Consider the following 14,374-nt stretch of genomic DNA (forward strand, 5'->3'; position numbering starts at 1 on the left):
AGACTCCTCCCTTCTGCCCCCATCACCTCAGTCTGCCATGCTTCCAGTTTAAGCTATAGACTGGCAAGACCACAAGACTCCCCCCTTCCGCCCCCATCACCACAGTCTGCCATATGCTTCCAGTTTAAGCTATAGCCTGGCAAGACCACAAGACTCCCCCCTTCTGCCCCAATCACCACAGTCTGCCATGCTTCCAGTTTATGCTATAGACTGGCAAGACCACAAGACTCCTCCCTTCTGCCCCCATCACCACAGTCTGCCATATGCTTCCAGTTTAAGCTATAGACTGGCAAGACCACAAGACTCCCCCCTTCTGCCCCCATCACCACAGTCTGCCATATGCTTCCAGTTTATGCTATAGACTGGCAAGACCACAAGACTCCTCCCTTCTGCCCCCATCACCACAGTCTGCCATGCTTCCAGTTTAAGCTATAGACTGGCAAGACCACAAGACTCCCCCCTTCTGCCCCCATCACCACAGTCTGCCATGCTTCCAGTTTAGGCTATAGACTGGCAAGACCACAAGACTCCTCCCTTCTGCCCCCATCACCTCAGTCTGCCATGCTTCCAGTTTAAGCTATAGACTGGCAAGACCATAAGACTCCCCCCTTCCGCCCCCATCACCACATTCTGCCATGCTTCCAGTTTAAGCTATAGACTGGCAAGACCACAAGACTCCCCCCTTCCGCCCCCATCACCACAGTCTGCCATGCTTCCAGTTTAGGCTATAGCCTGGCAAGACCACAAGACTCCCCCATTCTGCCCCAATCACCACAGTCTGCCATGCTTCCAGTTTAGGCTATAGACTGGCAAGACCACAAGACTCCCCCCTTCTGCCCCCATCACCTCAGTCTGCCATGCTTCCAGTTTAGGCTATAGTCTGACAAGACCACAAGACTCCCCCCTTCTGCCCCCATCACCTCAGTCTGCCATGTCAGTGTCCTCAGTCCCCGCTGGTACTTGTTGATGAGGGTTGGACTTAATTGACAGTGAGGAATATGTAAGCACTCTCAGCTCGCTGTTGTAGTCACCCGGGTTAACTGTGTCAGCGTATAATGTATTCCATCAAGTAAAGAAAGAATGGCCATACCATCATTATCTTTGTCTGTAGCCACGCTAGGACAATCACAACAATTAGAGGTCAGGGTTTGGTAGTGAAAGTGAGGTGGTGGTACAAAAATATAAGAATTAAGCTGGTCTTGCAGACCTTCAGATATCATCAGCTAGGCCAATCAGATCTACTAAGTGCTGATCTGAATGTGTCATTATCCAGAATCCAGGTCACTAGTTTTCAGTCTCTTTTGTGTCAAACTAACAGAGAATCCCAGATTAGATCCTTCGTACCAATGTTGAGAGTCAGCTAGCTGAAAGTGTGTGGTCATACACAACAGTGTCATCAACACCAAGATCAGAGGGTCAGCTAGCTGATAGTGTGTTGTCATACACATCAGTGTCATCAACACCAAGATCAGAGGGTCAGCTAGCTGATAGTGTGTGGTCATACACATCAGTGTCATCAACACCAAGATCAGAGGGTCAGCTAGCTGAAAGTGTGTGGTCATACACAACAATGTCATCAACACCACGATGAGAGAGTCAGCTAGCTGATAGAGTGTTGTCATACCCATCAGTGTCATTAAGACCAAGATCAGAGGGTCAGCTAGCTGATAGTGTGTGGTCATACACATCAGTGTCATCAACACCAAGATCAGAGGGTCAGCTAGCTGATAGTGTTTTGTCATACACATCAGTGTCATCAACACCAAGATCAGAGGGTCAGCTAGGTGGTAGTGTGTTGTCATACACATCAGTGTCATCAACACCAAGATCAGAGAGTCAGCTAGCTGATAGTGTGTTGTCATACACATCAGTGTCATCAAGGCCAAGATCAGAGAGTCAGCTAGCTGATAGTGTCTTGTCATACACATCAGTGTCATCAAGGCCAAGATCAGAGGGTCAGCTAGCTGAAAGTGTGGTCATACCCACCAGTGTCATCAACACCAAGATCAGAGGGTCAGCTAGCTGATAGTGTGTGGTCATACAAATCAGTGTCATCAACACCAAGATCAGAGAGTCAGCTAGCTGATAGTGTGTTGTCATACACATCAGTGTCATCAACACCAAGATCAGAGAGTCAGCTAGCTGATAGTGGGTCGTCATACCCATCAGTGTCATCAAGGCCAAGATCAGAGGGTCAGCTAGCTGATTGTGTGTTGTCATACACATCAGTGTCATCAAGGCCAAGATAAGAGAGTCAGCTCGCTGATAGTGTGTGGTCATACACATCAGTGTCATCAACACCAAGATCAGAGGGTCAGCTAGCTGATGGTGTGTCGTCATACACATCAGTGTCATCAACACCAAGATCAGAGGGTCAGCTAGCTGATAGTGTGTGGTCATACCCATCAGTGTCATCAAGGCCAAGATGAGAGAGTCAGCTAGCTGATTGTGTGTCGTCATTCACATCAGTGTCATCAACACCAAGATAAGAGAGTCAGCTAGCTGATAGTGTGTTGTCATACACATCAGTGTCATCAACACCAAGATCAGAGAGTCAGCTAGCTGATAGTGTCTCACCAACACTCTGTGGACAGTGAAGGACTGATGACTACACCACTGTTGTACATACAAAACGCAGTGGTCCGTCTATCTGCCAGGTAGATAATGTCCGACTGTGTCAGCTGTCCCCACACACCCTCCATCACTGACATGACCAGAAGGCAAAGGTCACAAGGTGCAGAGGGGACATTCGGTGCATTAAAGTACGTCATCAAACTGGAAACATTTCATAAATATTCCCATTTTCTCAGGAATTTGAGTTAAAAAAGAAGATAATCTTAAAGTCTAATATCAAAATACAAAGCCTACTACTAAAGTACTCACGGAAATGGAAAAAACCTGTTTTTCTCAATTTAAAAATCTACACAAAGTGTTACGTCGCTGTAAATACGAAATAACAAAACAACTTGAAAAGTACTAGTCTGGATTTGCTAGTTTGATCTCAGTGAACAATACAAAATGTACTTTACAGGAGGTAATTTGTCGTCACTTTCAACATTCAAAAATAAAACTAAGACCAAATTGACATAGCAGAAAGAGACTATAGGCATTGTGCACGTGTTCTCACCTGTCGTCAAGGTGTCATAGGTCATGGACATTCACCTTGATCTACTTACACCTGGTTATACCCTGTTTCACAATAGTCTGTTTTACTCACATTTTTACACACTTTTACTTGTAAAAAGGCATAAAAACCTTCGATACGCTGTATTTGTGCCAAGGCCCAATTAGTACTAATTGAGTTGTTTGAATATTTACATATTTTGTATATTAACTGCATTTATTTAAGATCTGAGGTCGAAAAAACAGGTTTTTTTCATTTCCGTGAGTACGTTAACAACTTCCTTTTAGCATATTTAGCCTCATTTCATCAGACTATCCTTATCAGTCTCTGCTTCCTCTTGAAAATGACCTTCAACTTGCCACCTTTACATGGCTACATAGGGAAACAGATACTTCATATTTGCAGTACTAGCGGAGTTCACAAGAAATATAATACAGGTTGTTTGTCTTATTATGTTCACATTGCCTGTGACTGAGTTAGTGAGTGAATGCTGAGTTATGCTGCACACAGCAGTATTCATGCCATGTCATGACACCTTACAAGAAACAATCCAAGCTGTGTGTACCATAACACACTATCAGCCAGGTCAGCCATTGTGGCCACACAATCCCATTTCTATTATCTCTTCCATTATGCATGTGGTACTGGAAGAGGCAAAATGGGTCATAACGTTGAGATGTTCATGCATGTGCGTGGTTGCTTGTACTAGTCCACCCCCTGAGTTACCATGCCACAGTTTAACATGGATACCCTACTCAGACACAGTATACTGACCCTGAGCAGACCAGTCCAGACCTAGACCAGTCTGTGCCCTTTTATGCAGAGCGCCAGGCAGGGTAAGAACAAGTACAATCTTTTAATGTCTTTTTGTATGATGTGGCTTAGGGGATCAAACCACTGACTTGCTCTCAGGGCAGACACTCTATCCACTAGACCACAGAGACAGTGTCTGTTCTGAGAGAATGAATGTGCTGAAGCCAGTATAAAAAATCCTTATCTCTTGCAGGGTTCTCTGCCCTATTCATTGGAATAGAAGCAGTCACATAATGACTCAATGTCAGGTCTGATCATTTACGGTATTGGACCCTTGAAGATCCGGGGTAAAATAAGTCTTCAGCAACCCATGCTTGCTGTAAAAGGCTACTATGCTTGTCGTACGAGGCAACTAACGGGATCGGGTGGTCAGGCTCACTGACATGTCATCGATCCCAATTTCGTGGATCGATGTTCATGATATCAATCACTGGATTGTCTGGTCCAGACTCGATTATTTACAGACCGCCGTCACATAGCTGGAATATTGCTGAGTGTGGCACCAAACAACAAACCAACCAACCAATTTACAGTATTGAGTCGCTAAAAATAGAATGGGAATTACTGGGAAGTGGTATTCCCCAAACCTAAGCCAACCTTCTAACATTATTGGAGCTAAAATAGTTTGATATGTTAAGTCTGCATTATCTATTTATTATAAAATAAAACAATTATAGACTTAACGAGTTCAATATCTCTATTTATGGACCTGAAAAATGCAATATTGACCTCAGACTTCATCCACGGTCATTATAGCATTTTTTTACCATGTAAAGTCACCAATTGTATGTTGTAACCTGTAGATAATCAGCTCTTGGCCAAGCAAACCAATGGTTGATCGCATGGGCATGACTGTACAATGACACACAATCAGCCAGGTCACACTAACCTTGTTTGTTTGTTTGTTTGTTGTTTAATGCTGCACTCTGGATCCAGTGACTCTTTCAGTGCATGATGTCAGGTTTGGCCTTGAAATTAAGTATGTCTGATGTTGACAAGTTTGGTTGAAACATACGAATAATAGTAGGTTCTTATGTGAATAATTGTTTGTTGTTTAATACCGTACTCTTCAATATTCCAGCTATATGACGGTGGTCTGTAAATAATGGAGTCTGGACCAGACAATCCATTGAGTGACATCATGAGCATCAACTACGCAATTGAGACACAATGACATGCATCAACCAAGTCAGCGAGCCTGACCACATGATCCCGTTAGTCACGTCTTAAGATAAGCATAATCGCCTCTTACGACAACCATGGGTTGCTGAAGACCTATTCTATCCCAGATCTTCATGGGCCCATCATCTAGTATTACAGTGTAAGGCCAATACACTGTAGGGCTAGTCAACCACATGACTAGCAATCATAATTTTGTTCATTTTTGTTGAAAACAAACAAAAACCCGAAATGTCTGGGTCAGAGACTACCATGGATGCCTAGCAACCTTTCCTCACATTGTGACACATCAGGCTGAGCTGAGATATGATTCATCACACGCTGACAGGTTTGGCTGACTGGCCGGGGATGTACATACAGCATCTATACAGCACTGGAATGTGTCTACCACAGGTTTGTTAGCAATGCTATCTATTCAGGCCACAGGTTCGAGAAGAATAATAGTTTTCTGCTTCTTGATTATTGTCCATATTAAGAATCAATCATGCAATGAAATAACCAAACTTAGTGTCCAAAACACCTTGCATGCAAGCCACATGCAAAATGTACATTGAAGATAACCAAAGATTTTACTCAGGGATTCACTGGGTCCATATGGTTTTTTATTAAAGGGGACTCTGAGTTTGTTTGTTTGTTTGTTTGTTTGTTTATTTGTTTGTTTTTTTAACACTGCACTCAGCAATATTCCAGTCATATGATGACGGTCTGTATATAATCAAGTCTGGACCACACAATCCAGTGATTGATATGAGCATCAATCTATGCAATAGGAAACGATGACATGCATCAACCAAGTCAGTGAGCCTGACCACCCGATCATGTAAGTCGCCTCTTACGACAAGCATAGTCGTCTCTTATAACAAGCATGGGTTGCTGAAGACCTATTCTAACCCGGTTCTTCACAGGTTGGACTCTGGGTAAGACACGATTCCCAGGCATCTGATTTGCTAAAATGCCAAATGTTATTTACTTGCCATGGAAGCCAAACCAAACTTTGGATGGCAATAGTTTGAACAAAAAATAAATTTTCACATAATTACTTGTGATTTAAGATCACGGCTTACCTAATATATTAACCACTTCAACAGCTCAAATTGTCAGGAAAAGCAGCGTGTTAAATATCTGTCTGCATAGTTTGAAATCATGTAATAACTAGTTTAAAATAAATAAATTATAAAAAAACAAGAAATGTATTAAGTCTATGAATGGCATTGCACATAAGGAAGTGATGCACATAAGGAAGAGTATTTATGGATGTCATAAATACAGAAGTTATAATCTATAAATTCTCTTCCTTAAGAAATTTATTTGCATTTATGTTTCCATAAACAGGCCACGCCCACTAAGGGACTGCTCTGGACTAATGCTTAGTCTCTAACAATAGATAGAAACAAATAACTCCATCTATATTGAAAAGGAGCCCCAGGGAAACCAGAACCTGATGAAAATACAGACTTGCTTCATTTAGAGCTTTTGCATTCCAGAAACGGCTAAGCAGAAGAGCAAATGGCATGGTTCAGGGACTGAGGCAGACCATGACTGCTGTTCCCCTTCTGTTACGTAACTCATATATATCATATGTAGGGCTTGTAGTGAACAGTGGTGCTAATTTTGTATTGTTGTCTACAGGTTAATTGTAATAATAATTAAAAATGCAGCTGTGAAGTTATTATTGTTGACTTGACTTATATTGATTCACACCGTTTTTTAAGTTTTTACAACGATAAACGCAAAAAACATTGAAGTCAAATCTGAACAAGTATTTGTCACAAAGTGACGAAATGTCCCCCGCCTGTATATATACCATAGTACCAAATATGAAGACAATCCAGCGATTAGTCCTTGAGATATTGCGGCAACACCGTTTTCCAACTCCAAAAGCAGATTTGCCTGCTGTGACCTTCAAAATGGGGTCAAGGTCACCAAAACCGACTGGTGTCTGCAGTGTCTGTATATACACCATAGTTCCAAATATGAAGACAATCCAGTGTTTAGTTCTTGAGATATCGCGTCAACACCGTTTTCCAACTCCAAAAGCAGATTTACCTGCTGTGACCTTGAAAATGGGGTCAAGGTCACCAAAACAGACTGGTGTCTGCAGTGTCTGTATATACACCATAGTTCCAAATATGAAGACAATCCAGCATTTAGTTCTTGAATTATATCGCGGCAACAAACAGGTGGGACGTACGGACGGACGGACGGACGGACGTACGGACGGTCGTGAATACTATTAGATCAATTTGTAATAAATTTACAATAGCAAACACCATCAAGGCTTACATGCATATATTTTAACAATCACTTTACTGTGATTGCTGTAGAAGAGATTTCCATGATGCAGGTTCTGTCCAACATGAGATGACCCATGTATACAGATAAACTGTATGGATGGCACAGTCTGAAAACTATTCCCATGATTCAGGGATTGTTGGACAATGGTTACTAGTAGTGGGAGAATACACAGATGCATTGGGGGGGGGGGGCTATTTATAACTTCTTGATGCAAGCATCGATCAGAGTGGCACACTAAGTAAAACAATATCGATAGTTGCCTTAAATGTTTGCTTTAAAAACTGTTACACCAAACACTAATTAGTGGTGAAAACATAAATATTGTCATCCATTGTGCTACACTTGACACTAGCAACTGTAAATCATCAGTATGCCAGGTATTTGGCCACATTGTCTATGAAAAAGATGGCTTACGCACCACAGAAGAGAGCACATGCAAGTATCATGATACGTATGGGTCCATGAGCAAGGTATCATGATATGTATCAGATTACACAGCTGGTGTATCCTCCCAGCCCTGTCACATACACATGTATTGTAGGGTCTGTTACTGAGGCAAAACAAAAATACTTTCCGTTAGCATAAAGAGGAAACAAATGTCCTTTGACAGCCCAACTGTTACAAATGTTAGGGACTACAGAGCGATATAGAGAACAGCCTATAACATATGAGAAATTACGGTTTATTTGTCATGAATTAACTTTCAATGAAAGCCATTTTTCAAAGAAAATATCTGGATTTCTCCTTCACAGGAAGAGACATCAGCTAAGTGGGAATGACATGAAATCGTCTGTGATATCACGAAAAATGGATGACATCATCTTCAGTTATATTAACAAAGCATTCAGATGACAAGGATTGTTCCTGAAACAATCCACCCAATAGAACACCAGCATGAACCAGCCAATCAGCATTAGGCACATATGATAATGCTCAGTGAGGCTTAATTCCTGACACTGATTTCCTTGGTATCTGTGCCCTTGTGGTTAACATATGAAAACACAAAGCAAACAAAAATAAGTCTTGGTTCTCAGGCACCACCAGCATCATCATAAAGTCCACCTCACCTTTCGTTTTTATTTCCATTTTTAGAAAAAATTTAAAATCTTTAAATATCCCGCATCTCGAACACACGACCCCGGCAATGAAATGCTACAAGAGTTAGGAACAACATGTCACGGAAATTTTTATTAAAATTTAGTTACATATTAGCTTGAACCTAAAAAAAAAAAAAAGTCTGCCCTCACTATATTTTTAAAAGCCATTGCCTGAGAACCAGTTCTTATATTTTTTAAAGCCTAAGATGTACAGTGGTCCTACCTGCAGGTTTTCATTGTAGAGCATGCTCTTGAGCACCTGGTCTGAGCGGCGCTGAGCTGCTCGATGCTCCATCACATTCTCCAGGTAAGTGAGGATGTCTCGGACTCGGGTCTCTGGGGGCAACAGTTCCAGAGCCTGCAGGGAGATGCAGAAGACAAGGAATATTAATCGATGTATTATCACATGAAGTGGGTGAATTTTTTTTTTAATGTCGCGTTCAAGATTATTGCACAAACATAGCGACATGCATCCCGTGCATGCATGCTTGTACTTGTAGGGACTATTGCCAGTTTCATAGTGCCAGCTCACTGAGTTACCATGCCACAGCTTACCATGCATAACCTACAGTATACTGACTCCGAGTTGACCAGTCCTTGTCTATTCCCTGACTGCCGAGCGCCAGGCAGGGTAACAACAAGTATCACCTTTGAATTATCACATGACATATACTGCTGCCTAGGCTGCAGCTAATTGGCAGTCCTATCCTGTTTGATTCAATTATTTGTCCGCCAACTCCTATTACAGGACGTGAAGTGAAACACTCACTGTTACTGGTTAAAGCATTTGGGTTAAAGCATTTGCTCTCGATGCTAAAGACCTGGGTTTGACTTCCCAATGTCTACAATGTCTGAAACCCATTTCTGGTGTCCCCTGCTGTGATATTGCTGGAATATTGCTAACAGTGGTGAAAAACCATATTCACTCACTTATATATGCTGAGGAATTCATGTTGTTACAATATTGCGTTAAATTCAGAAACTATTTTTTTCAGACAATTTCACTCGACACAGTATGTGATCAGTACAAATCTTTTCTAAGCCTTGTGCTAATAATAGTTTGGTTGTTACTTAAGTACTCTTTGTGTAAGTGAGTGAGTGAGTGAGTGAGTGAGTGAGTTGGGGTTAACGCTGCTTTTAACAGTATTCCAGTTATATCGCGGCGTGTCAGCTTAATGTGGGAGGAAAGCCCGAAGTGATGCAGGCCTTAGACGTTTACCACTTCGGTGAAACCCACGAGCACGGGTATGGTGCAGACAAACCTAGAAACATAATCGGAGTGAACCAGGATTTGAACCCACAATCATAGGTTTCGGGCGTTCCCAAGGGGCACAACTCTGCTTAGACGACTGGGCCCCCCGGGCCCCCCTGGTGAAGTACACAGATTGTGGCAATATATAGTCACGAATAACAATGTGACAAAAAACTTTCAATGAGAATCAACAAGATGTATATAACCAAATATTGGAAAGTCATAAAACTCATTCTTCCTACCCTTATGGGTTATATCTATTTTCCACTCTTTGTGTAGATCAGTGTGTCAATTACTGACATAATCATAAGCAAGGGGAGTTAACTCTTACATGACTCCCAAACACTAACTCTACTTAAATATGACTCTATTCTGTTTATACACACCACTAACACTAGAATTACTGGATGGTAAATATACCTTTCAGTGTATGTGTTACATAAGACATAGTGAGCCTTTAACTACATATGTCAAGAGGTGGGGTGAGGTGAAATGGGGTTTAACGTCTCATCCAAGATGACTGCACTTGTATAGCGATGTGCATGCATGTGTGTGTGTGTGTGTGTGAGGCTGCTTGAACTAGTCCAGACTAATGCCAATTTTATTGTGCTAGCCCACTGAGATACCATGCCGCAGTTTAACATGAACACCCCACTCAGACACAGTATATACTGACTTGTGTTAGCACCTTAATATCAAGCGCTAGGCAGGGTAACAAGTACTAACTTTTAACATCTTTTTGTGTGACAAGACCGGGCATGGAACCCTGGACCTTCTGCTCTCTGGGCAGACACTCTACCACTAGACCACGGAGGCTGTCACATATATGAAGAAAAACAATCACACACTCCAAGCACTCCACCAAACAGTTCCCCACGTACACAGTGTTCTCGAACAACTTGGTCAGCATGACAAGCGGGAGAAGCAGCATATCAACAAGAGCCACCAGGAGATGACATACCCCCCGGTCTGGAGCGATTCGGAAATGGAGTTATGCTACTTTATACCCCACTTTTGGCTCATTGCCATTGGATAACTTCAGTTCAGTGAAGAAGAAAATAAAAGTCCTTTTCAGTATCCTATGTCATCAATAGGCACCAGTTCACCGCTAGACTGATCTGTATAGCAAATTTCATCAAGAAATATTCAAGAGCACTATTTGTCATTTTCAGTTCTGTCCAACATGTCTTTAAAAAATTAAATATTAAAAAAAAAATTAATCCTAAATCATCAAAAGGCACCAATTCACCAATTGACTGATCTATATAGCATGTTTAATCCAGACAGATGGAGGACAGATGGCCGGATGGACACGCTTATCGCTATATCCTCCACCCCACCCCACCATCCACATGTTTTTCAAAATAGGGGGGGCGGTCGGGTAGGCTAGTGGTTAAAGTGTTCGCTCGTCACGCCGAAGACCAGGGTTCAATTCCCGACATGGGTACAATGTGTTAAGCCCATTTCTGGTGTCCCCTGCTGTGATATTGCTGGAATGTTGCTAAAAGCGGCGTAAAACCATCCTCACTCACTCAAAATAGGGGGATATAAATAGATATGTTGGTTGATTTGAGGTTATTTCCTGTTTGTTTACTATTGCAAAGTTTACGTTAGGTTCATCAATCAAAATTAAGATCTGTATCGAGCACGTTTATTAGGTCTTATCAACCATTCATTCTTATTTAACTGCCTAAATGATAAGCATAAAAAGCATAAGCATAAAATGAACATAAAATCTATTTTAAAAATTCCCTGAGAAATGCATACAAATGTCTCTGTGATATATGATTGCCAGGAACACTAACTAATATTGTCACGGCTTTATTTGGTGATGCTGTACTTTTCTCTGAACATACCTTTGTCGTCTCAATCTTCCAAGCATGGTCCTCCAGGAGTTTGAGGGCAGCAGGGATGTTCTTATGGGGTGTGCTGACAAGTCCGCCTGGGGCCAGCCCGAGCGTGGAGGGTTCCGGAGGCTGGAGGAACATCTTCAGCAGGCACACGTACACCTGGGACGAGGACACACAGAGGTGGTACAGATACAGATATTACTACAGGAGTGGCTGTCAGGCGCCATTTAGCTTACGATTTGTTTCAAAACGACTCTTAACGAGCTAAAGCAAGTTAGATATGTTTTGAAACGAGTTGCAATGGTATAAGGTACCTGACACATGGTGCATTAATCTGTTTGTTGCACACCCTTCAACTGCACCATTTGAGCATTGAATTGATACATATTTGGAGCATTAATTCATAACACAATGGTCATAAATGACATCCCTCGGCCTACTGCTTACTACCAAAACCTCATTTGACCTTCCACAAAAACGTTTCACCCATATATGTGTATTATTAATTCAATAATGATAATGCAAACTAGATAAGATCAAAGAACATTTATTAAACACTCAAAAGCAATAAATCTTTCAACACAGGCGCAGGTGAATTCCACTGAAGCATGACAAACTTATCGATGAATGACAATTTTCTGTAAACAATGTGTGAAATACACAAGAACATGTGGACTGTCATGTAAATTTTCAGTCTTATACAGGGTCGCTTATAAAGATTACTTACAGATTTGTGTATAATTTGGAGCATATTGGAGCGGGGCCTTTAATACAGCAAATATGGTATTTAGTCAGCCACTGCGACCACTTGATCACCATTCAGCTGTATCACACATAATTTGGAGCATATTGGAGCGGGGCGTTTAATACAGCAAATACGGTATTTAGTCAGCCACTGTGACCACTTGATCACCATTCAGCTGCATCACACATAATTTGGAGCATATTGGAGCGGGGCGTTTAATACAGCAAATACGGTATTTAGTCAGCCACTGTAACCACTTGATCACCATTCAGCTGCATAACACATAATTTGGAGCATATTGGAGCGGGGCGTTTAATACAGCAAATACGGTATTTAGTCAGCCACTGTAACCACTTGATCACCATTCAGCTGCATCACACATAATTTGGAACATATTGGAGCGGGGCGTTTAATACAGCAAATACGGTATTTGAAGTCAGCCACTGTGGCCACTTGATAACCATTCAGCTGCATAACTCATAATTTGGAACATATTGGAGCGGGGCGTTTAATACAGCAAATACGGTATTTGAAGTCAGCCACTGTGACCACTTAATCACCATTTAGCTGCATCCCACCCATGCATTCATATCATTGCTAGAGCTTCCTGTCAGTTAAAGGAATGATGAACTGTTTTCAACTTACATCTTTGTTTCCTTCCTTGTCCTTATCGAAGTGTGTCCGACAATAACTGCAAAATAATAGAACATATCACACACATGCTCCCGTCACTGACGTTTTTTGGTCCCTCAATTATTAATTTTAATATTTAACTTTGAACCCTGTCAGAACATAAATCTGCTGGTGAAAGATATATTTTCATATTGACATAAACCAGCAATGTCATGATGGCCTTTCAAAAATCATGTCTGGGTCAGGCAAAGTAGTGGCTTACAGCATGATCCATCCACTGGGCTGGGGTTTGAGGACACAAAATCACCCAGGTCACATATTGTTACACCCAAATGGAATTGGTCAGGCTCAGTGACTTCGTTGATAGTTTGTTATTGACCCTAAGGACATGGATCGTTGTTCACAATATCAAAAACTGGATCGTACGGTCCAGACTCTATTATATATAGGCTGACATGGTATAGAAGTAGAGTAGATTTGAATATCTGCTACTACCACCAAGATCTTCATCCAAGGCGGCTCCACTCAGGCTCGCGCCCCAATCATCCAAACCCATATTGTAACAACTGAATCCCCATTTTACTTGGTTCCTGCAACAGGCATGGCGTACCTATTCTGAACCATCATCTCCACAGGGGTCAAGCTACAGGATTTGTTTTGTTTGTTTGTTGTTTAATGTCGCACTCAGCAATATTCCAGCCATATGGTGGGGGTCTGTAAATAATCGAGTCTGGACCAGACAATCCAGCGATTGACATCATGAGCATCGATCCAGGTAATTGGAATACGTTGACATGCATCAACCAAGTCAGTGAGTCTGACCACCCGATCCCTTCAGTCGCCTCTTACGACAAGCATAGTCGCTTTTTACAGCAAGCATGGGTTGCTGAAGACCTATTCTGCCCTGGATCTTCACGGGTCCTCAAGCTACAGGAAGGGAGATCATGGTCAAGTTGTGGCACACATACACTTCGGCCAGACGGGGGTCCTTGAGGATGTGGATGTAGATGCCCAGAGCCTGTTCGTGTCTCCCCAGGCGGCCCAGTAGGATTGCTCTCTCCTCGTAGAACTCTTAACAACACAATGCAGGTCAAGGTCAAGGTTGCTGCAGAGCAACATGTACATAGTGAGCTAAAATGTATCATATGTGTTTATAGTCAGATGAATGGGATTTTCCAAGATAACGTGAGTGAGTGAGTGAGTGCGTGAGTTGAGTTTAACACCGCTTTTAACAGTATTCCAGTTATATCACGGCGTGTCAGCTTAATGTGGGAGGAAGGCCAAGTGATGCAGGTCTCAGACATTTACCACTTCCGGGAAACCCACGAGCATGGGTATGGTGCTGACAAACCTAGAAACATAATCGGGGTGAACCGGGATTCGAAC

At 42.1% G+C, this 14,374-nt stretch overlaps 1 protein-coding gene across 2 annotated transcripts in view; it reads right to left on the minus strand.

Annotated features, from left to right (window-relative positions):
• The window catches only part of LOC139442349 (vam6/Vps39-like protein), a 99,025-nt gene that overhangs the window by 50,847 nt on the left and 33,804 nt on the right, over positions 1-14,374 (minus strand). For both annotated transcript variants that reach the window (XM_071223149.1, XM_071223148.1), the window contains exons 21-24: positions 13,957-14,059; positions 13,001-13,046; positions 11,617-11,769; positions 8,732-8,866 (exon numbers count right to left, since the gene is read on the minus strand). In XM_071223149.1, the coding sequence (XP_071079250.1) occupies positions 8,732-8,866; positions 11,617-11,769; positions 13,001-13,046; positions 13,957-14,059 (437 nt within the window). The remainder of the gene's footprint in view (positions 1-8,731; positions 8,867-11,616; positions 11,770-13,000; positions 13,047-13,956; positions 14,060-14,374) is intronic.

The sequence above is a fragment of the Haliotis cracherodii genome, unplaced genomic scaffold (genome assembly GCF_022045235.1).
Source record: "Haliotis cracherodii isolate W230 unplaced genomic scaffold, xgHalCrac1.p SCAF_5, whole genome shotgun sequence".
NCBI lineage: Eukaryota > Metazoa > Mollusca > Gastropoda > Lepetellida > Haliotidae > Haliotis > Haliotis cracherodii.